At 46.1% G+C, this 24,732-nt stretch overlaps 1 protein-coding gene across 4 annotated transcripts in view; it reads right to left on the minus strand.

Moving 5' to 3' along the window:
* The window catches only part of LOC142834129 (zinc finger MYM-type protein 4), a 114,826-nt gene extending 113,751 nt beyond the window's left edge, over positions 1-1,075 (minus strand). Inside the window, exon 1 of one of the 4 annotated variants that reach the window (XM_075946255.1) lies at positions 787-1,075. In XM_075946255.1, the coding sequence (XP_075802370.1) occupies positions 787-834 (48 nt within the window). In that variant the 5' untranslated portion in view covers positions 835-1,075. The remainder of the gene's footprint in view (positions 1-786) is intronic. The other 3 variants (XM_075946250.1, XM_075946254.1, XM_075946256.1) reach the window with 3 other exon arrangements.
* Positions 1,076-24,732: the final 23,657 nt, after the last annotated feature.

Raw genomic sequence — 24,732 nt, forward strand, 5'->3', positions numbered from 1 at the left:
ACTTGCAAATATATTAAGAAAAAAAAAGTTTCAAGAGAAACTTTTACAAGGGTTCCAACAACTCCTACGTAGACAAGGCTTCACCTAGGCAGGCAGGCTGGCAGGGTACAGCCTCCTAACGACAAAACTTGCCACTCTTCCACGCTCCTAACTACAGGTAAAGAAGCTAGAAGACTACAACGTATTTCTCGTTCTAAAAAAAAAAAAAAAGAAAGAAAAAAAGAAAAGAAAAGAAACCTTCCTCCAACATCAAGAGACAGCCCAACTTCTTCCGAGGTGAAGAGTACCGTGTCCACTTTGGATCTTGATAACGGTCAAGGGGGAGGGGAGAGATAGCAGGAAGATGAATTGGCTACTGTCGGTGTTCCCGCAGCACCCTCCCGGTGACTGCACAGAAGGCAGCAGCCCCTCCACGACTTCTTCCCGCCACCGCTGCCCCCACCTGACCTCTCCCCAGAGAAACTTCCACGGACTCCGTTACCCTCGAGGATGCAGAAGCGGAGCCTGACACCTTGCGTCCCCTAGGCTCGCAGAGTAGGCACCCACCGCCCCCAAGCAGGGAAAGGGAGGGGACTCGAGCGGACCACGGCCCCCACCCCTCCCCCTCGCCGCTGGCCAGCGAGCTTTGTCCCACCTGCAGAGAGGACCCCCGGGCCGCCTTGGGCCGCCCCGCCCTCGGGCCGTCGACCACCGCGCCACCCACGAGCCCGAGGCTGAACGGGGCTGGCCGCGCCCCGCCCCCCGCCGCCCGCCCGCCCGCAGTCCGGAGCCCGCCCGCGGCCTCACCTCACCTACCCTCTTTCGGGGGCCGGTCTCCACCTCCCGCTCCGCCATGTTGGGCCCCGCTCGGAACCGCGGCAGCTCCCGGCGCGGCGGCCGCGGCCCCTCTCGGCCCCCGCCCACACTGCAGACACGGCGCCTACCCGCGACGGTCCGGTCCCCTTCGCCCCCGCTGCGCCTGACGCGGGAGTGACGAGGGGGCGGAGGCCCGCGCGCCGGCCGCAGCTCCTGGGGGTCCCACTGGCGCGCGCGTGGGCACGAGGGCCTGCCGGGGCAGGGGGGCCGGGACTCGGGGGGTTAATGGCCTCCAAGGGGGCCCCGTGAGTAGGATTATTTTCTCTCAGAGAAATTCCTCCGCCTGTGGTTTCTTAAAGGGATCTCCAAACCAGCCCCTTGCGCGCGTCCCTGGTGCGCAGGCGCACTACAAGCCCCTCCTCCCTTTCCCACCAAGCTCCCGGTCCTGAGCGTGCGCGGTGAGTGGCCCAGACTAGGCCAAATCCTGCTCGTCTGTTTGCTGCCAGCAGCTGCTCCCACCACTCAACTATGGCCGCTCCCTTAAAGGGACCATGACCAAGGGATGATGGCAGGATGAAAGGTCTTAATGAAAGGACTGCTTGGAGGACTAGGTGAAATGACAATGAGGGGTGCACATCACCACCCTACCCCTGACTACAGAGATATTGCTAAAAAGAGAAAATGTTGATGAGTTGAAGTTCTCAGGGAACCTTTGAGCATGAAGAATCCCAACTAAGAAGAAAACGGGACAGTTATCTCTAGGAAAAACCAACACCTTGCCAAGAGGGGAAGGATAGAGACTACCAAGGACCAACTTCCAACCTTCAAATCAGATCCACTGGTGGTACTGAAGACAGAACCAACAACTGAAGATGCTCCAATCATTATTTGTCATTAGAATAACAAAATGGGGCAGGATCCTAGACACCGGCTACTCCATTGCTTTCAAAGTTAACATTTCAGTATGGTCATTTGACGTAGACTAATTTAAGTCAAGATACTGAGTGGCTGGTGAGGAACCTGAACCCAGACTGGAGTTGCGTCACTCCAGAATTTGGAATGTACGAAACGGTCTTCAATCAAGACAACTGGGCAAGAGGACATAAAATGGAAAGTCCCTTGATATTTCAAGAACGTGGTTGCTCTCCTGGGAAGATGGGCCATGGTAACCTGCAACTGCTGTGTGTCATCCTTCGCTTCCTCTGCAGGAACGGGAGAATCTGACTTAGAGGATAAGAACCGTGCTGTCAAAACAGGAAAAGCCAAGAGGAGTGGGCTCTCTCTTTTCTGAAACACATTGAAGAGAGCTCAGGAGAACGAGAGCTTGATTCATCCCTCTGCCTAGGCTAGTCATGAAGTGCTCACACGGAATAAAACTTTCCTAATGGAATCTTCGTGATGGCTTAGGGACAAAAGAGAGACATATAATAAGAAATACAAAGAAATTGGTTGGGGTTGGGTTGGATCGGGCTGGGTTGCTCTGTAGCTCAGGCTAGCCTGGAACTCTTGATCCTCCTGCCTTGATCATCCAAGTGATTGGAGCGCTGGGATAATAGGAAATTCACAAAAATCTGATCTTTTAAAAGAATGTAAGTCTCTGACTGAAGAGGTATCATTTTCCATGGCAATACTTACTCAAAGAGGACCCGGCGGCTCCTATACTCACAGGATGAGTATGCTCCTGTGTGTCAGTTGGTAGGTTTTTGAACCCAAGAGCTTTTGCTGAAAACTGAAATGGCTGCAAGTTTCCATGCTGGTCCTTGCTACCTTACTGAGACTGTTATATTTAGTTTTACTCATGGGTAGAACAAAGAGAAATATATTCATTTCTACCAAGGAATTTCTTTTTTTTAACATCCTAGACTTTAGTTACACGTCCAAGGCAAAAGCAAATAGAGAGATTAAGAAAAGACATGTAGGTGTCCATCATTTTTACAGGCTGTACAATACTCCCTTCCAGTAAAATGTAACAGTTTATAAGTGGAACGGCAATGGCCCGGCAGTGGTGGCACACGCCTTTAATCCCAGCACTCGGGTGGCAGAGGCAGGCGGATCTCTGTGAGTTCGAGACCAGCCTGGTCTACATAGTGGGTCCCAGGACAGCTAGGGCTGTTACACAGACAAGCCCTGTCTCAAAAAAATCAAAAAAGAAAGAGAAAGAAAGCCAGCCAGCCAGCCTGGTCTAAAAAGCAATGTTTCAGCACAGCCCGAGCTGTTACACAGAGAAACTCTGCCTCGGCGCCCCCTCCCAAAAACAACAAAACAAAACAAAAAAAGGCTGTACATTTTTTTGTTGTTTTTTGACCAACTATTGTTCTGACAGTTCTGAACAAGAAGGGTTTCCTATCCAAGTGGAAGAAATTTACCTGACTGTGGACAATCACTCCTTCTGTGGCAGACTTTTAAAGTGTTTCTAATGCATTGGTTATTAGCCTGTAGGTTGAGACCTCACAGGGATCACATATTAGATACCCTATAATCAGATATTTACATTACAATTCACAACAAGAGCAAAATTACAGTTATGGAGTAGCAATGAAGAAATTTTATGGCTGGGGGTCTTTACAACATGAGGAATTGTATAAACGGTTGCAGCATAGCCAGGTGGTGATGGTGCACGCCTTTAATCCCAGCACTCAGGAGGCAGAGGCATGGGGATCTTTGTGAGTTCGAGGCCAGCCTAGTCTACAAGAGTGAATTCCAGAACAGGATCGATACCTACAGCGAAACCTTGTCTTAACCCACCCCCCCCCCGTTAGAAAAACAAAGGGTAGGGCTGGAGAGATGGCTCAGTGGTTAAGAGCATTGCCTGCTCTTCCAAAGGTCCTGAGTTCAATTCCCAGCAACCACATGGTGGCTCACAACCATCTGTAAAGAGGTCTGGCGCCCTCTTCTGGCCTTCAGGCATACAGACAGAATATTGTATACATAATAAATAAATAATTAAATAAATTAATTTTTAAAAAATTAAAAAAAAAAGAAAAACAAAGGGTTGCAACCTTAGGAAGGTTTGAAACACTGGTCTAATGTATTCATGACAATGATCTTAAAGTAACCTGCATCTTCCTGACATCTGCTTCCTTTCTCTCCCAATTCTCTACCAATTCTGGCTCTCTTACTCATTTCAAAACCTTTTGCCATGCCGGGCGATGGTGGCGTACGCCTTTAATCCCAGCACTCGGGAGGCAGAGGCAGGCGGATCTCTGTGAGTTCGAGACCAGCCTGGTCTACAGAGTTAGTTCCAGGACAGGCTCCAAAGCCACAGAGAAACCCTGTCTCGAAAAACCAAAAAAAAAAAAAACCAAAAAAAAAAAAAAAACTTTTGCCAGGGCTAGAGAGATAGCTCAGAGGTTAAGAGCACCAACAGCTTTTCCAGAGGTACGGAATTCAATTCCCAGCAACCATATGGTGGCTCACAACCATATGTAATGAGATCTGGTGCACTCTTCTGGTGTGCAGGCATACATGCAGGCAGAACACTGTCTCCAGAACAAGTAAGTAAATAAGTAAATAAATAAGTCTATCCCATTATAAACAGTTGTAAACCACCATATGGTTGCTGGGACTTGAGCTCAGAACTTCTAGAAAAGCACTATCCAGTGCTCTCAACAGCTGAATCACCTCTCTGGCTCCAAGAAAATACATAGTTTTTAAATAACATACTATCTCATTCACCAGCTTGATAACCACCACTATAGGTAGTGCTACCCCATTCAGAGTCCATAATGTGATCACGATTGTCCACTGTCAGTTCCAGAGTTATTACAGTGTCCACCTGCACCATTGTTAGCACCGCCAGAACTTCCCCCTTCACTGTTGCTGCCACAGCCACCCGCTCCCGTGTGACCTCCATATCTTGGCCCACCATCACTATTGCCCTCTCCTAGAACCAGAACTACAGCATGCACAAAGCCTACCTGCAAGCCCCGGATCTGCGATGCTTCAGAGCAGTGCCTCAAAATTCATTCTTTGTCACCTCTTTTACCCTTATGGCCCCCCTCTTCCACCCAAGTTTTCACCACAACCAAATTACCTCCTCCATCTCTTCCTTCACAAACCTTAAAGTGGACACATCCACCTCCACAACTTCTTTGTCATCCTGCAGACTAAGTCACTTCTTTAGAAAGAGAATTTTCATTGTACAACTATGTATTAATAATGGGATATAATAGTTGTTCATGGTAGGTAGCGCAAGACTTCAATCTCAGCCCTTGGGAGGCAGAGGCAGGAAGATCTCTGTGAGTTCGAAGTCAGCCTGGTTTATCTAATGAGTTCCAGGACAACCAGGGCTACAAATAATAATAAGGCGTAATTTGGGCTGGCATATTGCTTAGTTGATGGAGTGTTAGCCTAGCTCATGGAGCGCGACAAAGTTTGGTTCCCAGAGCAGCATTAGTGTCACGGCAAAGTGCACCTGCTAATCCCTGGCATTAGGAAGGTAGAGGGAGGTAAATCAGAGGTTCAAAGTCGTCCTCTGATGTATAGCGATTTTAATAAAGGTTAGTCAAGGCTATTTCAAACCCTGCATCAAAAAATTGTGTGATACTTCTTTTTTTTTTTTTTTTTTTTTGCTTTTTCAAGACAGGGTTTCTCTGTGGCTTTGGACCCTGTCCTGGAACTAGCTCTATAGACCAGGCTGGTCTCGAACTCACAGAGATCCACCTGCCTCTGCCTCCCGAGTGCTGGGATTAAAGGCGTGTGCCACCATCGCCCGGCCTGTGTGATACTTCTGAAGAAAAAATTTTAACAGAATTCACAAAAGGGGCAGGGCATGGTGGTACACAACTTTTAGTTTTCCTGCCTACTGCCTATCCCTAATCTCTGCCCCTTTCCCAGGTTTTGGGACTGCCCCCCACAACAACCAGGACCTTGAGCCTGGAAGTTTCAAATGTACACCCAAGATTTCATCCTGAATTCCTTAACTTAACCTTCTCTCCCCAGTCTAAGCGTGCTACAGATTTCAGATCAACTGTAGACTGTTGCAGCTCCAGCTCCAGGTGTTCCCTCAAAATCCGCATCCTGGACAGCTTCAAAGCAGCTAGCCCCAGGTGGTTATGAAGAGCCTGGACACCCAGCGAAGCAGCCTGCTCGTCCTGTGAAAGACCCTACAGACCCCCTCCTCAAAACCCGCAGCTAGCATGCTCCCGGGGGAACGTCCTGTTTGTTTTAAACAAATCTCCGGATCAGCAGCCAGCCTGCTCCCGTAAGAACATCCCAGGTGCCTGAGAGAACAGGAGATAGAGATAGGAAGACTGCAAGGCAAGATGTCAATAAGATAGGATGTCAACAAAGCAGGTTAGTTATAAGATAGGAACAGGATGACTGTTGCCAGGCATCCATGCTGAGAGAGGAAACCTTTCATGCCCCCCGCCACATTCCGATAACCACGCTTTTGCTTCTGTAAACTTGCTTCTTGCTGACACCCATGCTAAGAGGGGAAACCATTCATGCCCCCGCCTCATTCCGGTCGATCGATAACCACGCTTTTGCTTCTGTAAACTTGCTTTTTGCTCTTCCCTATAAAAAGCCCGTCCTCCAGTTGGCAGGTGCGCAAGTCCTCCGAAAGACTTGCTGCCCGCAGGTACCTGTGTTTACTCAATAAACCTCTTGCTAATTGCATCCTGTGGCCTGGTCTCGGAGTGTCCTGGTTCTGGGGTCTTCATCAGAGAGGAAAGGTCCTCTCTGAGGGTCTTTCATTTGGTGCGTTGGCCGGGAATTGAAGACCTTCACCCAGGAGCTACCGACCCACCACCGGGAGGTAAGCTGGCCAGCACCCATTCGTTAGTCTGTGTCTGTGTCATTTGTGTTCTTTGTTAAGCTCTGTACGCTCAGATCTGAGTGCTCTGAATCTGGCGAGGTAGAAAGGAACTGACGAGTTCGGACTTTCCCTCGCAGCCTTTTGGAAGACGTTCCAGGGGCGTCTGGAGCCTTCGGGGCTCAACCCGTGTCGGAAAGATACGTGGATCTGGTTGGAGAAGGGAGGTCTGGACTCCCATTGTCTCCGTCTGAAATTCGGCATTACGCCGAATCTGCGCCGGCGCATCTGTATTGTCTGTGTATTTTTGTGCTTAATATGTTCTTTGTTTTGTATATCTGTTTGTACTCGAGTCTAAATCTGGTACCATGGGGCAGTAAATAACCACCTCTTTGACCCCAACTCTATGAAAATCCAAAAGGAACGCTGACAGTCTGCCCCTCCTTTACTTCTCTAGGCTGTGCCTTGCTGAGGCTGTGCTGCTGAGCTGCCCTGCTTGCTATTGCAAGGGGGAGGGAACAGGGCTGTGATCTCCTGCGGCACAGCCTGGGGCCAGGCCTAGGCGGGCAACCAGCCTCTGAGCAAACTTCTCAGCAGGACGCAGGGCAGGGCATGGCAGCAACCCTGGCCCAAGTCAGAGAAGGGGGCAGCCATGGCCCCCCTGAAATCCCTGTGCTGAGAGTGACGTCCTCTCTTGCTGACCTGAAGTCCACCAGCACCGCAGGGGAGGACTGGGGGAGGAGGGCTGCCTTAGACAGTCCAAGGTGTTCCCTCCCCCTACAGCCAGTGCAAAGGTCTTCACAGCTGCTACTGGCAGTGTGAGGGCTAAAGAGGAACTGAGTTGAGGCTTCCAGACGGTGGACCAATCCTGACCTCACAAGTTCCCTGGAGGGAATTCCTCCTGGGGCCTCTGGAATCCCATTCAGAGAAAAGCTGCTAGATTGCTGTGAGTACTGAGGTGGGGTATGGGAAGCTTGTGCTATACAACTAGGAGCTCACTATGGACAGAGCTGAGACTGAAGCCAGGTCCTGGGAGGATCCCCAGTGGGGTTCCCTGTGGAGAAGGCTTGTTTTCCCTGGAAAATAAGGTGCTAGAGATTGAATGGCAGCCCCCATCTGCAAATGCCATGTAAAACCTTGTGCCAAAGATCTGTGGCCCTTGCCCAGGGGAAGTAGCTGGTGCTAACGCCAGGGTCACAGAACTAAGGCCTCCTGTGGAGACACATGCCAGCCAGTTGGGTCCAAGCTGGTGCTAATTCCTCCCCACAGGACCCAGTAAGCCTGGGAACCTACAGTAGGTTATTTCTCTGGGGTCGGATACCCTATTAAAAAGCAAAGGTCCCCTAAAGAACCTGGACCTTTCCATTTTGGCAGTAGGGCAAGAGATTGCAAGTAAATATCCCTGTGGCTGTTGGTAAATGGTGAATGTGGATTCAGGTAATGGAGTAAGCTGACATTAAAAGGGCCTACCAGCCCTGATAACATCTGTCTTCCGGGGATGCTCTATACCAGTCATCATGTGCTGCATCCAGGTAAAAGCCTCTGGTTTAAAAATTGGGAAAATTAAATTAAGTCACTTTAAAATAATATGCTTATAAAAAAAAAACCTACAGATTGTTGGTTTCTATATTTCTTACTATGCAGTGTGTCCAGAGGAAAGTAAATTCCCAGCTCTGTTTAGATGGATGCAGGACTACACTGTCTTCAAGAACTATTGCTGTAAAAGGCCTGGCACAGGGCCAGGGCCATATGAACAGCCCAGCTGAGCTTCTAAGCCAGCCCATGTTTAGATCTGAATTTAACACTTGTCTGCTCACAATGCTTGTGATAAGGTGGGGGCCCCGAGTTGCCCCACAAGGCAAAGACCTGCTAAAGCCTCTCACCCCACTACGATGGCAAAAGGGGTGTTACTGAATGATGAGGTTGAGTTAAAATGGCCCTTTTGACTCTTTATAATGTTTATGGCTATTTTAAAAAAAAACATGGCAAAGATTCTCATTTATTATTAATATAAAAAAGGTGCATTTCGGGTTGTTTTCAGATTCTGTCAATGATAATATAAAGGATGTCGCTAAGTTTTTAAGGTAATATGTTATCTAATTCTGAAAATCCACCATGCTAATGTTCAAAGTAGCTGTAAGCATAAATTGTCAAATGATATTTTTAATCTTGGTCAGTTTTACAGGAATAAGATAAAATCTCAGAATTGTTTAATTTGCATTTCCCTGATGATTAAGGATGTTATATTTAAGCAAATTTTAAATATCTTTCAGTCATTTCAAGTTCATTTGTTGAGAATTTACAGTTTTGGTCTGTGACATAATTGTACTGAAATATTTGTTTTTATGAGGATTAAGTTCCTAAGTTCCTTATATGTCTCATGATACCTCCCCATTCATTATATTCAGGAGGTTCTCTAGAAGGCCTCCACACCTCTCTCCGCAGAGACTATAGGCCATTTCCGCGGTGGGGGTGGGGTCTCACCTGCTGGAACCCTTTGTTTCTTTAGGTTCCCAGGCCTGGAATGGCTGTGGAGCTGCCCAGCCCTCTTCCTACATGGTTTGGGCTGTAAAACTGACTGGTCTGTACTCAATCCTGTCCAGGTTGATATTACATTCCGTTGATTATATCCTTTGCTATACAAAAAGTGTCTCAGTTTTAAAAATCTTATTTATTGATTGTTTCTCTCAATGTCTATGCCACTGAGGCTGTGTTTGAAAATGAATTTTAAACTTTTTTTCCTTCTATAAAAAGTTCAATATTGTTGGTTTTATGTTAAGGTCTTTAATTTGTTTGGATTTCAGTTTTGTGCATAGAGATAAATATGGATCTATCTTCATTCTTCTACATGATAATGTCTAATTAATTCTTAAAGGGAGAAACTGACAGTCAAAATGCTGGGCTCATGGCAAATCTCAGGGGGGGGCTGCAAGGCACCCCACTAATTCGGCCAAGGTAAGAGAGGTTCTCCAGGACCAGTTACAATCTATGCTCCTTAAATGATTAATAAAAGTTTACAGGCATTTTACCCAACCTCTGGAGGTCAGCAGACAGCAGTAGCCATGGCCTACATAGGACAGGCAACATCAGATATAAGAAAAAGTTACAGCAAGTAGATAGGTCACAAGATTATACCTAGTAAAATTTGGAGAGACCAAAAAAAAAAAATGTTAAACGAGGGACAGAGAAAGGGAAGCGAGAGAGAGAGAGAGGCGGGAAGCAAAAGAAAGATAGGACTCAGACAGATTAGGAGCCTGGGCAACAGAAGATCAAAGACAAATGAAGAGGAACACTGGAACTGAGTAAAGAATACAAATTGGACACCTTACGAACTAGAAATTTGGGAAAAAGACAAATAAATGACTCGTTCCTCCCTGGTCACTTCTGAATGTATGACCAAAGCCTTTTGTTGACCAAACGAGGGACTTTTGCTTTCGCTGCTGTTTTCAGTTCTGCAGGAGACGCAGGCTGCTTGTCTGCCTCTGCCTCTACCACGCCCTCCTCACCAGGATGACCACCTCTCCCTGCCATCACCGCTGAAGAAATCCTCACCTCCTAGCAACTGCCTTGGTGCTGTGCTTGCTCTAAAGCCTGCATGAGCTCTGACTGCTCACTCTACAGTCTTGCTCCCCTCACCCATGTCAGACTGTGATACAGCAGTCACCATGCTACCACAGGTGCCCTCCTGTGCCAGACTACTGCTCCTGTGCTGGGCTGACGTCGATGGACTATGGATCCTGCCAGCATCTGCATAAAGGACAGGCGAATGGCAAAATGGCAGGCTAAGCTGTGCCAGGCAGAGCCGAAAATGAGGGCGAAGCTTGCCAGGGGCACAAGGCTGGCGGTCCGAGCTAAGCAGGTACACAAGACTGAAGGTAAGCGGAAGGCGGGGGCAACATTGGTGGACAGGAAGCAAATGATCTGGGCCAGTAACCTCCCTTCAGGGATGGCGGCCCGACTGGAACGCTGAACTTGTGGCTTTGATACAAGCTCTACAGATGGCAGAGGGAACGTCTATACTAACAGCAGGTATGCTTCAAAGCAATATACAGACAAAAAGGACTGTTGACATCTGCTGAAATTTTGAGCCTCCAGGAGGCCACACATTTGCCAAAGAAGACAGCCATCATACATTGACCAAGATTGAGACATCCAATGTAATGGCTAAGAAGATCATAAAAAAAAAAAAAAAAATCATCCTAAGGTTTGGGATGCCCAAGGTAATCATGTCCCATAATAGACCTGCCTTTGTTGCCCAGGTAAGTTAGGGTGTGGCCAAGACATTGGGGATCAATTGGAACTTAAGCTTACCAACCCCAAAGCTCAGGTCAGATAGATAGGATAAATAAGATTCTAAAAGAACAAATTGACATAATTGGCCCTGGAGACCAGCAAAAATGACTGGACAGACCTCCCTCCCTCCTGTCCTGTCCTGGGTTCAAAACACCCCGGCAATCGCTGCCACTAGTTCTGTTGCCTGGCTAGTTAGCTGCTGCTCATGTATCCGCTGACAGTGGCTGACCCTGGTGATGAAATCCTGAGCTCAAGGCTTACACAGGGCAGGCACATCCGCTATAAGGTGGGCTTATATCACCTTTTAGGCTCTTCTTTCCTAGAGTCAGAAACCCACAGGGCTCTGCTCATTTTTCTTTAGGGTCTTTTGAAGCACAATATCAGACAGCAGAAGCAAAAGGCAATTCTGTTCTGTTCCTCCACTGTGTGTCTGGGACTTATTGACAGGAATTATTTTTTTACAGTTTGAGATTTTTCCGGATCAGACCGTTTTGTGCAGATAACTTCAGAGAAAAAGCAAACACACCTAAAGCTTCCTTACCTCTTGATAGGTTTTGTTTTTCTACAGGAAAATCTTGTTTTAATCTGTGGGGTTATGAAATGATATGGCTTTCAAAAGATAAACAGATACGGTTTAATATATGATAAAATAGATATCAATGGGATGTTAAAACTTTTTTTTAATGCTGTAGTTACAAATGTAAAGCCTGAGTAAGTCAGTCTCAAAAAGATATTTATGTCCTCATTCGCTGTCCTCTGGCTTTAGGGCTTTTTGTTTTGTTTTAAACATTTGTCATTCTGTATTGCATTTTCTCTCATTGTTTGTTAAAGTTCTCACAATGGACACAACCCTGTACATTTGGATAAAGCTGATGCTACAGGATGCAATGGAAACCCGTAAATGCCATGTGGTGCCAGCTGGACCAAAACTGACCTCTCCGGCACATTCTCTGGAGTTGAGGAACAACACTCCCGGTGTCTACAGCAAAAGAGATTTGTATTCATAATACTGAACTTGCCTCTTATGAGAAGGCATCCATGTGTTTCTTAGGGCTGAGTTAAGCTCTTTGTAGTCAATAGACTATTATTGCCACAGTGTTGGGTGCTATTCTCGGGTCTACAGTGGTTCACAATGTCTACCATGTAGTTACTTTCAAGCCTCATTCAGATAATTTTGTTAAGAGCTATGTACACCCTAGAGATGTTCTACTATCTTCTCCCAATACTGCTCTGTAAAGTATAAGTTATTTTGTCCCATCAGTTGTACTAGTTTTCATATGGCTATTGTCTGAGCAAATCTTTCAGAGGTGGTGCTCCATAACAGGAGGGGCCTGGACCTGTTGCTTTTAAAGAAAGGGAGTCTTTGTGCTACACTCAGGGGAAAATGTTACTTTTATGCTGACCATACTGGATTGGTTAGAAGATCCATGACCAAGCTTAGAGAGAGGTTAAGACAGAGACAAAGCTGTTCGAATCACAACAAGGATGGTTCGACGGATGGGTTAATAAGTCTCCCTGGTTTACAACTCTATTGTCTTCTTTGATGGGTCCCTTGATTATCCTCCTTCTGATTCTCCTGTTTGGGCCTTGCATCTTAAACCGCCTGGTCCAGTTTATAAAAGATAGGCTGTCAGTCATTCAGGCCCTAGTACTGACCCATCAGTATCACATGTTACCACAACAAGATACCGAGGTTCTGTAATTGCTTTGAGTAAAAGATTTAACTCATTAACAAAAGAAAAAGGGGGAAATGAAAGACCCTACAGACCCCCTCCTCAAAACCCGCAGCTAGCATGCTCCCGGGGGAACGTCCTGTTTGTTTTAAACAAATCTCCGGATCAGCAGCCAGCCTGCTCCCGTAAGAACATCCCAGGTGCCTGAGAGAACAGGAGATAGAGATAGGAAGACTGCAAGGCAAGATGTCAATAAGATAGGATGTCAACAAAGCAGGTTAGTTATAAGATAGGAACAGGATGACTGTTGCCAGGCATCCATGCTGAGAGAGGAAACCTTTCATGCCCCCCGCCACATTCCGATAACCACGCTTTTGCTTCTGTAAACTTGCTTCTTGCTGACACCCATGCTAAGAGGGGAAACCATTCATGCCCCCGCCTCATTCCGGTCGATCGATAACCACGCTTTTGCTTCTGTAAACTTGCTTTTTGCTCTTCCCTATAAAAAGCCCGTCCTCCAGTTGGCAGGTGCGCAAGTCCTCCGAAAGACTTGCTGCCCGCAGGTACCTGTGTTTACTCAATAAACCTCTTGCTAATTGCATCCTGTGGCCTGGTCTCGGAGTGTCCTGGTTCTGGGGTCTTCATCAGAGAGGAAAGGTCCTCTCTGAGGGTCTTTCACCTGGACCAGCAGTTCAGCTTTCTTGCCCCCGCCCAGCCAGTGAACAATGACATCCTGCTGTCAACAGCAAGTAGTCAGAGAGAAGATTAAATTTGGCCCCTTCTCATTTGCGATTTATCAACAAAAAGGCTGGGATGTTAGGTTTCAAACCTGGGATAAGTGAATGAGGTGCCTATTTAACATATCAAAGCAGACCCTCCAACTGGTTCTTCCTGTATCACAACCCCCCACACCCCACACCTCTCCCCGCCACCCCCCCCCCGTCCTACCTGTTTCAGGGTCCTCCTGGAACATACCCCACCCCTACCCTAAACTCTCCGTCCCGGGGGCTAGGCTGCTATTCCCTATATAATCCAACCATTTTGGTTACACGCCATCTTTGTATTTTGGATCTCTGAGCTGCTGCACCTGCCCTCTTTCCCCTCTCCCATCCATTCCCCCTCCCCAAACATGGCCTCTGGCTCAGAGTCTTGCACATTCTGGACTCTCCCAGCTATCCCTGCCTCTCTTCATCACCATACATAAGAAAAGTCAGGGTTTTTTGGTTTTTTGGTTTTTCTCTTTTAGTTTTTTGAGACAGGGCTTCTCTGTAATAATAGCACTAGCTGTCCTGGAACTAGTTCTGTAGACCAGGTTGGCCTCAAATTCAAGGATATCCACCTGCCTCTGCTTCCCAAGTGCTGGGATTAAAGGCGTGCACCACCACTGGCTGATGGAGGAAGGTCATTGGCTAATAAAGGAACTGCCTCGGCCCATTTCATTGGTTAGAAGATAGGTGGGAGGAATAGACAGAACAGAACGCTGGGAGGAAGAGGAAGTGAGGTCAGACCCAACACCTCTCCTCTCGGGAGCAGACGCCTCAGGAGAGACGCCATGCCCCGCTCCCAGGCAGACACACGCGATGAAGCTCCGACCTAGAATCTTCCTGGTAAGACCGGTGCTCACAGATTATTAGAGATGGGTTGATTGGGATATCAGAATTAGCCAGTAAGGGCTAGAGCTAAGGGCCAAGCAGTGATTAAAAGAATACAGTGTCTGTGTAATTATTTTGGGGCATAAGCTAGCCAAGCAGGCGGCTTGGGTGTTGGGGACGCAGCCCCGCTGCCCATATTACTACAACTGGCCGGCCACCATGGCAACATTTAGGGGTAGCTCACTTACAGTGTCAGGGGTTCAGGCTATTAACATGACGGGAAGCATGGCGACATGCAGGCAGAGGTGGTGCTGGAGCTGAGAGCGCAGGCAACAGGAAGTTGACTGACTCAGAGGGTGGTATTCTGAAAATAGGAAACTTCAGTGCCCACCCCCACAGTGACCTGCTTCCTCCACCTAGGTCTTATCCATTCTAGGAAAGCCACACCTCCAGATAGTGTCTTTACTTGTGAGATTACGGGGACCTATTACATTCAAACTATCACAGGCAGTACCCATAAAATTTCATCCTACTGAGTGTTCTGTTTATGACTGCACGACTATGGGGTGCCCACCAGAGAAGACCACTCAGACACCGTCTATACCCAATTATAAGTCTTTATTCCAGGCAACTGCAACTACACTCAGACATTTGGCACCCAAGTGTGCCACCAAGTCTTTATAATGAAAGTTTTTTTGTTTTATATACATATATGTATATATAATTTATTACTATAAAATATAATAACAGTATAATTATAAAATAGATTTATTATTTTATACTTTATAGAAAATATGACTTATATAAAATATATATAGTTATATAATTTATTTTTATTTTATGTGCATTGGTATTTTGCCTACATTTATGTCTGTGATCCAACATATGTTGGATCCCCTGTTACAGACAGTTGTAAGCTGCCATGTGGGTTCTGGAAATTGAACCTGGCTCCTCTGGAAAAACAATCAGTGCTCTTAACCTCTGAATCATTTCTGCAGCCCCAAAGTAAGAGTTTCATTTTTTGTTTTTTGGATTAGATTTGTTTGTTTGTTTATAGTTTTTGGGTTTTGGAGACAGGGTTACTCTGTAGCTTTGGAGCCTGTCCTGGAACTAGCTCTTATAGACCAGGCTGGTCTTGAACTCACAGAGATCCACTCTGCCTCCTGAGTGCTGGGATTAAAGGCATTCCCCCCCACCACCTAGCAGCATAGTAAGAGTTTTTAAAGACAAAAACCACATCCTTGTATCTCACTTAGCAATGCAGGGGAAAGTTTTTTGCAAGCAGTTTAACAGAAGCTAAGTAAAGTTAGTTGGGCTTTTTTGTTTGGGGGGGTACATGTGTGTATATGTTGGGGGGTGAGGGAGGGGAGGTTTCCCTCTGCATAGTCCTTACTGTCCTGGAACTCACTGTGTAGACCAAGCTGGCTTGTTGTGGGATATTTGATCAAATTGTTTAAAGATGTGTCGCTATTTTACCTTACCTACCTAAGACACCTGATTGGCTTTAAAGCTGAATGGCCAATAGCTAGGAAGAAGAGGGTAGGCGGGACATAGTGGATTTCACCAGCAGACACAGGAGTTGGATGTACAGAACAGAGGAGACATAAAGAGCCATGCGGCAGAATGTCGATTAACAGAAGCAGGTTAACTTAGGTTATGAGAGCTAGCTGGGGACAAGCCTAAGCTAAAGGCCAAGCTTCCATAACTAATAACAAGTGTCATTATTTGGGAGCTGTCAGTCCCTTAAGAAGTCCAATTATACTGGCCTCAAATTCAGAGAACTGCCTGCCACGGCCTTCCAAGTGTTGGGATTGAAGGCATGTATCACTACCGCCCAGCAAACTGAAGCATCTTGTCCTCAGGTTCCTAGAATAGAATTGGTTAAATTTCTTTCGATGGGGTTTCCCATCAAAAAGATCAAATTCGGGCTGGAAATATGGCTCAGCGGTTAAGAACATTGTGTGCTCTTCCAAAGGACCCGAGTTCGATTCCCAGCTACCACAAGGTGGCTCACAACCATCTGTAATGAGGTCTGGTGTCCTCTTCTAGCCTGCGGGCATATATGCAAACAGAATGTTATATCCATAATAAATAAATATTTTTTTTAAAAAAAAAGATCAGCCGGGCGATGGTGGCGCACGCCTTTTATCCCAGCACTCGGGAGGCAGAGGCAGGCAGATCTCTGTGAGTTCGAGACCAGCCTGGTCTACAGAGCTAGTTCCAGGACAGGCTCCAAAGCCACAGAGAAACCCTGTCTCAAAAAACAAACAAACAAACAAAAAAAGATCAAATTCTAGTTAAACCTAAAATGGCCTCAACAAGCATGCAAAATGGAAGAATCTTTATACTGTCTTGCCCTATCACATTCTCTCCTGGTTCTGTGGGCATGAGTGACATTACTGACTCATGCTGTTCTGGGGGTATAGTCAATCCTTAGGACCAGCAGCTCAACTGAGTTTATACTCTGTTTGATGTAGTCAGCTATACAGTTAAAGAGCCAGGGTCCTACTGTTAGCCTGAGCAGGATAAGAATCAACGGTCCAGGGCTGGAGAGATGGCTCAGCGGTTAAGAGCATTACCTGCTCTTCCAAAGGTCCTGAGTTCAATTCCCAGCAACCACATGGTGACTCACAACCATCTGTAATGAGGTCTGGTGCCCTCTTCTGGCATGCAGGCATATATACAGACAGAACATTGTATACGTAATAAATAAATAAATATTTTTTAAAAAAAAGAATCAATGGTCCAGCTAATGCTGACAGTAAGGTCATCAGCCGTGAGGGCCAGGTAAACAGAGACACCTGTATTTCTTTCTCAAAAGATAGGCCTCCACAACTGTCCCTTTTATGCCCACTCCAAAAGTGGGCATAAAAGAAAAGGTCTAGGGCTGGAGAGATGGCTCAGAGGTTAAGAGCACTGACTGCTCTTCCAGAGGTCCTGAGTTCAGTTCCCAGCAACCACATGGTGACTCACACCCATCTGTAATGAGATCTGATGCCCTCTTCTGGTGTTCAGGCATACATGGAGGCAGAATGCTATATACAGAATAAATAAATTAATTAAAAAAAGATCTATATGGATTGCCTATCCCCTTCCCTATGTCTCTTCTAAATTCTCAGGTCCAGATTGTGGGTAGGGGATGATGACAGTGAGGCTTGTAGGTTCCTGTCTCCATACAAAGAGAAAGGAAAAGAATGAGTATATTATTCTGGATTAGTGATTTCAGGTCAGTCTTATCCTTAAGAGTCTGAAGTCCACTGGACAGCCTATCTGCCACAGTCCTTAGCAGCCTTCTTCAGCTGGGAGTGATGAGTCCATGGGATGACACCAGCCACTTTCACAGCAGTTGGGGTGGGAGGAAAACTGGGTAGAGTCCCTTCCAGGAAGGTTCCAGAGTCTTTATCCAAACCAAGTCTCCTAGCTGGAACTGGTAGGTGGGGTTGGAGGTGGGAGATGGTCTGGTCAAAGGCCTGGGGAGCTCCCTATAAAACCTGCAAGAACTTAATCAGACATTTCTACCAGGAGAATATCTTGGAGTGTGTGGAGGTTTGGAGGTGGTCTTCCAATCAAAACTTCAAAAAGAATAAGTCTCTCCCAGCAGGAAATGCATAGAGCCTTGAGCAGGGCAAAGAAGAGAGGACTGGAGGAGGCTGGACTGATTTTTGCCAGTTTCCAGGACCAATTTGGTCAGAGTATCCTAAAGAGTTCCAGTCATCTTTTGTACCTGACCTGAGCCCTGTGGCCTATATGCCGACAGTGTAATTTCTGATTGATATTTAATACCTTTGACAGATTTTTTTTTTTGAGACAGGGTCTTTCTGTGTAGCCCTTGCGGTCCTGGAACTCACTCTGTAGACCAGGCTGGCCTTGAACTCAGAAACCCACCTGCCTCTGCTTCCCATGCTGGGATGAAAGGGATGAAAGGCAGGCACCACCATTGCCCCGCTCTTTTGTCAGAAATATCAACACTTTGGCCATGAAGGCCAGACCATTGTCAGAGCTCAAACCTAGGGGCAGTCCAAATCTAGGAATTATTTCCTGTAGAAGTTTCTTAGTAACTATTGGAGCCATCTTTGAGTGGGCAGGGTAGGCTCCCACATATCCTGAGAAGGCGTCTACAAACACCAGCAAATATTCATAGGAAAAACCAGAAGGACAGATTCTAGTAAAGACCAGCTCCCAAAGTTCATAGGCCCATTTCTTTAGGCCCAGATCCTATGTGGGATCTTCCTTCCCTCTTTGGGCTTTACCAAGCACAGATGGTACATCTAGAAGTGGTATCTTTAATCAGGCTTTGCACATTTGAAACGTACTCCCTGGGGCTGAGGAGTTGGTCGGCAGCTTTCAGCAGGGAGTAGCTTGGTGGGGAACCGTAACCAATGGCATTCTCTGCCAAGCTGCCTGACACAATCCTTGTCTGTCTTGTGCAGTCAGTTCTTGTGTGGCCCGGTCACTCTCACCTGGGGTATGGTAAACGGGGCTCCAGCAGAGCTACCAAGACTGGAGAGGCCCTCACTGGTTCTAGGATCACTTTTCAGACAGCCAAGTTAGCCACACTGCTGCCCCTGGGTTTTGGGCAATCTCCTATTTGGTGTTCCCGACATTTGGGCAATGGACACCCTCCTGAGAAATCAGATACCTTCCAATAGGACTAAGATTTCTACTCTTATTTTTTTTTTTAATTTCTTTTCCCCATGTAGAGCCCCATGGACATGAGCCATGGTGAAAGCATCAGTGGCAGAGTGCAGATTCCAGGGTTAAATCCCTGTGGTAGCTTAAATGAGAAATGTCCCTCATAGACCCGAGCATTTGAACACTTGGATCTCAGTGAGTGAAGATTTGGTAGGTACAGTCTAGCAGGAGGAAGTATATCACTGGTAGTGGGATTTGAGAGTTCGTAGTCTAACCCTATTTCCACTTTTCTCTCTGCTTCATGCTTGTAGTTGAAAATGTGATATCTTAGAGTCTTGCTTCTGCCCCAGTGCCTACTACTTATTGCTATGGCTCCCATAGTGTAAGAACCACGATGGGGTTGGGCAGTGTAGTAGGATAATCTTTTTGTACGCTGTTGAAGATGTGACTCTGCAGAGGCAGCTTAGAATTGATTTAATAGGGCTGGAGAGATGGCTCAGAGGTTAAGAGCATTGCCTGCTCTTCCAAAGGTCCTGAGTTCAATTCCCAGCAACCACATGGTGGCTTACAACCATCTGTAATGAGATCTGGCGCCCTCCTCTGGTGTGTGGGCATACATGGAGGCAGAATGTTGTATACATAATAAATCAATAAAATATAAAAAAAAAGAATTGATTTAATAAAGAGTTGAATGGCCAATAACTAGGCAGCAGAGGATAGGTGGGACTTCTGTGCTGGAATATTGGCTGGCTTGGAAAGTTGTTTACTAGGTACTGATTTGGGGGTTTGATTTTGGTGTTCTTCTTGTTTTCTTCGTTCTCATTTTTTTGTTTGTTTGGTTGGTTTTTGTTTGTTTTCTTTCATGTGCATTGGTGTTTTGCCTGCATATGTGTCTGTGTAAGGGCATCAGAAGCCCTGGAACTAGAGTTTCAGACAGCTCTGATCTGCTATGTGGGTACTAGGAATTGAACCCAGGTCCTCTGGAGGAGCAGCCATTGCTCCCAACCACTGAGCCATTTCTCTAGCCCCTTGTTTTTTGTTTACAGGTTGTTTCTTTTGGGGCGGGGCAGGGGTTTGTGACTGGGTTCCTCTGTGTAACCCTGGCTGTCAGGTAACTTGCTCTGTAGACCAGGCTGGCCTTGAAGTCAGAGATCCACCTGCCTCTGACTCTGCAGTGTTGGGATTGAAGGCCTGTGCTACCACCCCCAGATGGAATTGAAACTCACTGTGTAGCCAAAGATGACCTTAAACTTCCTGCTGCTGTCACCTCTCAAAGTCTGGGATCACAGGTAAGTAAGTACAATGAGCAGCTACAATTTTTTTTATTTATGCATCTGTGTGTATGTATATCTATAAATGTATATGCATGTGTATATGCACAAGACTTTGTGTGACACCTGACTTGTTACCCATCTTGCATGCAAAGCTCTGGCCCTGATGGTGCAACAAGCACTCTGAAAGGATCGATAGATGTGTCATCTCTCAAGTGTGTCCCCACACAGAACTTAATGTTCAACAACACCGTGGGATCGTTATAGTGATAACAACTAATTGTATATTCCAAGGTCGTTGGAATAGATATGTTGAACATTTTCAACGCAAAGAAATGATAAGCTATGTGCACACAAAAATAACGTAGGGATTATAAGTTAAGAGTGCTTGCTGTCTTTGGTTCCCAGCCCAAGCAATCCACATCAGGGAGCGCACTACTATTCGAAACTCCAGCTCCCGTGAATGTGAAGCCTCTGACCTCTGCCAGCACCTACACTCACGTTCACATACCCACCTGCAGACACGCATGTCTACACAGAACTAAAAATAAGTGTGTTGTGTCGGGTATTCGGTTCATGGGGTCACTCTAGGATGATTTTTTTTTTTTTGGTTTTTTTCGAGACAGGGTTTCTCTGTGGCTTTGGAGCCTGTCCTGGAACTCGCTCTGTAGACCAGGCTGGTCTCGAACTCACAGAGATCCGCCTGCCTCTGCCTCCGGAGTGCTGGGATTAAAGGCGTGCGCCACCATCGCCCGGCTAGGATGATTTTTTATTGTTATGCAATTTACACCTTAGCAAATCAAATTCTGAATACCAAAGCCTTTTATCTGAAGCTCCCCCAAAGAGACTAAAGCCAAATATTCCCAGTCACAGGACATCTCAGTTTTCTGGGTCCTTCCACAGCCAAGTTTTGCAAAGACTTTGAAGCTTTTAGGAAACATCCAGATAAGATTTACATACTTCAAAAAAAACCAAGAAAAATAAACAGAACAACAGCAACAAAAAAAGGCTGCGTGGTGGTGGTGTCAGCCTTTAATCCCAGCACTTGGGACATAGAGGCAGGCGGATCTCTGTGAGTTAGAGGCCAGCCTGGTCTACAGAGTGAGTTCCAGGACAGCCAGGGCTGTAACACAGAGAAACCCTGTCTCGGAAAATGAGAGAGAGAGGGAGAGAGAGAGAGAGAGAGAGAGAGAGAGAAGAAATTAATCTCTTTCTTAGTGTTTATCACTCATACAGAATTACATTTTTATGTCAACTTGACATATGAAGAATCACCTAAGAGGAAGAACCGCAGTTGAGAAAATACCTCCAGAAGGCTGAATTATAGGTAAGCCTTTAATGATAATACCGCCTCTGGGCTGCTGGCCCTGCGTTGTTTAACAAAGCAGACTGGGCAAGTCACAAGGAGCAAGCCCTAAAGAGCACTGCTCCATGGCCTCTGCATCAGCTCCTGCCTCCAGGTTCCTGCCTAACTGCTTTTGATGATACCCTGCTATATGTAAGTGTGAGTGATAAATCCTTTCCTCCCCAAGTTGCTTTTGATGAGCGTGTGACAACAGTAGAAACCCTAAGACACCCAGGATGAGCCTCTGAATAACATAGGAGAGAAAAGAAACCTTTTGCAACCTCACAGAATTAACCTGTGCAAGACAAGTATATATATATATATTTTTTTTTTTTTCAGTGTCCAGTTATAGCAAACACAGACACTATATGGCCACATTCCCCATTGTTCCTTAGAGAGCCCCCAAAATGAATATAGCAGAATAATTAAAACCAACGACCCATTTCCTCTCCTCCTATATCTACCTCATCAGCATCTGGGCTCATTCTGTCAAGTCCGCTCCCTAGCCAAATCAACCAAACCACTGGCCTTGTGCATATATGCGGAAGCTAGCCAACAGCAAAAGGCACTAGAACAAAGATTAGCATAGCGCCCTATTAAGAAAGGAGGTGGCCGGGCGGTGGTGGCGCACGCCTTTAATCCCAGCACTCGGGAGGCAGAGGCAGGCAGATCTCTGTGAGTTCTAGACCAGCCTGGTCTACAGAGCTAGTTCCAGAACAGGCTCCAAAGCCACAGAGAAACCCTGTCTCAAAAAACAAAAACAAAAAAAACAAAAAAAACAAAAAAAAAAGAAAAATCTAAGTGTTTTGCTAACAAAGTGTGTACTGCCATGCCAGGTTAATAAATATATCTTTCTTTTTCTTTTCCTTTCTTTCTTTCTTTCTTTCTTTCTCTCTCTCTCTCTCTCTCTCTCTCTCTCTCTCTCTCTCTTTCTTTCTTTCTTTCTTTCTTTCTTTTTGGACAGGGTTACACTGTAGCTTTAGAGCCTTTCCTGGAGCTAGCTCTTGTAGACCAGGCTGGCCCTTGAACTCACAGAGATCTGCCTGTCCCTGCCTCCCAAGTGCTGGGATTAAAGGTGTGTGCCACCACTGCCCAGCTACTACTAATCCTTTTCTCTCTTCCCCCGAAGTGACAGGATTACAGACATGTTCCGCCATACTGGCTTTTGAGGTTCTGGGCATTGAACTCAAGGCAGCATGCATGTTAGACAAGCACTCTACCAACTGACCTTCCCAGTCCAAAGCTGATTGCTTTTGACTTTGACCACTGCCTTCAAATCTCCTTCTCAACCAGTCTTTGCCATTCCTTGAGGTACATTTCAAAAACAATGTGTTTGGTTTTTCCCATGCTGGACACACTTGACAGCCTGCATTAAACAATTGTTAAATTAATAAGTTAGAAGAATTGGGTGCACACACCTTTAATTTCAGGACTCAGGAGGCAGAGGCAAATGGATCTCTGTGAGTTTGAAGCCAGCCTAGTCTATAGAGTGAGTTCCAGTATAGCTAAAGATACACATAGAAACCCCATCTCAAAAAACCAAAAAAGAAAAGAACTTAGAAGAATGAATTCTAGCCTTTATGGTTCCCAGCCTCTAACAGGAGTGCTAACAATTTTTTTAAAAATTACCTATATATATGGGCTGGAGAGATGGCTCAGTGGTTAAGAGCATTGCCTGCCCTTCCAAAGGTCCTGAGTTCAATTCCCAGCAACCACATGGTAGCTCACAACCACCTGTAATGAGACTTGGTGCCCTCTTCTGGCCTGAAGAGATATACACAAACAGAATATTGTATACATAATAAATAAATAAATATTTTTTAAAAATTACCTATAGGGCTGGAGAAATGGCTCAGAGGTTGAGAGCACTGACTGCTTCTCCGGAGGTCCTGAGTTCGATTCCCAGCAACCACATGGTGGCTCACAACCATCTGTAATGAGATCTGGTGCCCTCTTCTGGCCTGAGGGCATACATGGAGGCTGAACACTGTGTACATAATAAATAAATAAATCTTTAAAAAAAAAAAAATTACCTATATATTTTGGGGGGGGGGAGGATGACAGCTCTTCTTTGCTGTTTATTCACTAAATTAGAGGGTTGCCGACTATGATGCTTATCGTTATAATGAAAATGCAGGGCTGGAGAGATGGCTCAGTGGTTAAGAGTACTGACTGCTCTTCCAGAGGACCCGGGTTCAATTCCTAGCACCCACATGGCAGCTCACAACTGTCTGAAGATCAGTTCCAGGGGATCTGACACTTCACACCAATGCACATAAAATAAAGTTATATAAACCATAAAAATATTTTAAAAAAAAGAAAGAAAATGCAAATTCATGGACTGTGTACCCAGAAGTTAGATTCAATACTTTGGGAAAGAATTCAAGTGCCCAGATTTTAATTTTAATTTTTCTAGTGCTGGGGATAAAATCTAGAGCCTCTTTCAGACTAGGCTAACATTCTGTTATTAAGTTACATCACTAGCCTCCCCCCACAGGCCTGGCTGTCCTGGAACTTGCTCTGTAGACCAGGTTGGCCTCAAACTCATAGAGATCCACCTGCCTCTGCCTCCTAAGAGCTGGGATTAAAGGCTTGTACCACCACTGCCTGGTGGAGGCCACATTTTTTTAAGGTTCTTAGTAATTCTGACTGTAGGCTGCTTTAGCATTGCTAAAAATGGAACTGAATCTAGCTAATTTTAGCCCAAGACGGAAGCAGGATAAAAAGATACACTAGAGCACTTGGAGAGTCGCCTCAGTGGTTACTGAGCGCTGGCACTCTTCCAGAGGATCCAGGTTCAATTCCCAACACACACGTGGTGGCTCACAACCTGTAGTAATATGGAGCGGCAGGGCTGTGTCCCCGCCACCAGGCCGCCTGCCCGGCTCGGCTAGCTTATGCCCCAAATAATTACACGGACACTGTATTCTTTTAAACACTGCTCTGGCCCATTTCTAATCATCTGTGTAGCGCCCCTAGGTGCGCTTACCGGGAAGATTCTAGCCTAAGTCCATCCTGGGTCGGAGCTTCATAGCGTGCGTCTTCCCTGGAGCAGGTAGCATGGCGTCTCTCCTGAGGCGTCTGCTCAGGAGAGCAGAGCTGTGGAGTCTGACCTCACTTCCTCTTCCTCCCGGCATTCTGTTCTGTTTACTCCACCCACCTAAGGGTGGGCCTGTCCAATGGGCCTAGCAGTTTCTTTATTGCTTAGCTAATGAAATCAACAGATTGATATATGACACTCCCACATCAACAACCCTCTGAAATTCGAGTTCTAGGGGATCCAACATCCTCTTCTTGTCTTCCTAGATGTCAGGTAATGCATGGACATGCATGCAGGCAAAACACCTTTACACATAAAAGTAAATTATTCATTTTT

This window comes from Microtus pennsylvanicus, chromosome 13 (genome assembly GCF_037038515.1).
Source record: "Microtus pennsylvanicus isolate mMicPen1 chromosome 13, mMicPen1.hap1, whole genome shotgun sequence".
Classification (NCBI taxonomy): Eukaryota; Metazoa; Chordata; class Mammalia; order Rodentia; family Cricetidae; genus Microtus; species Microtus pennsylvanicus.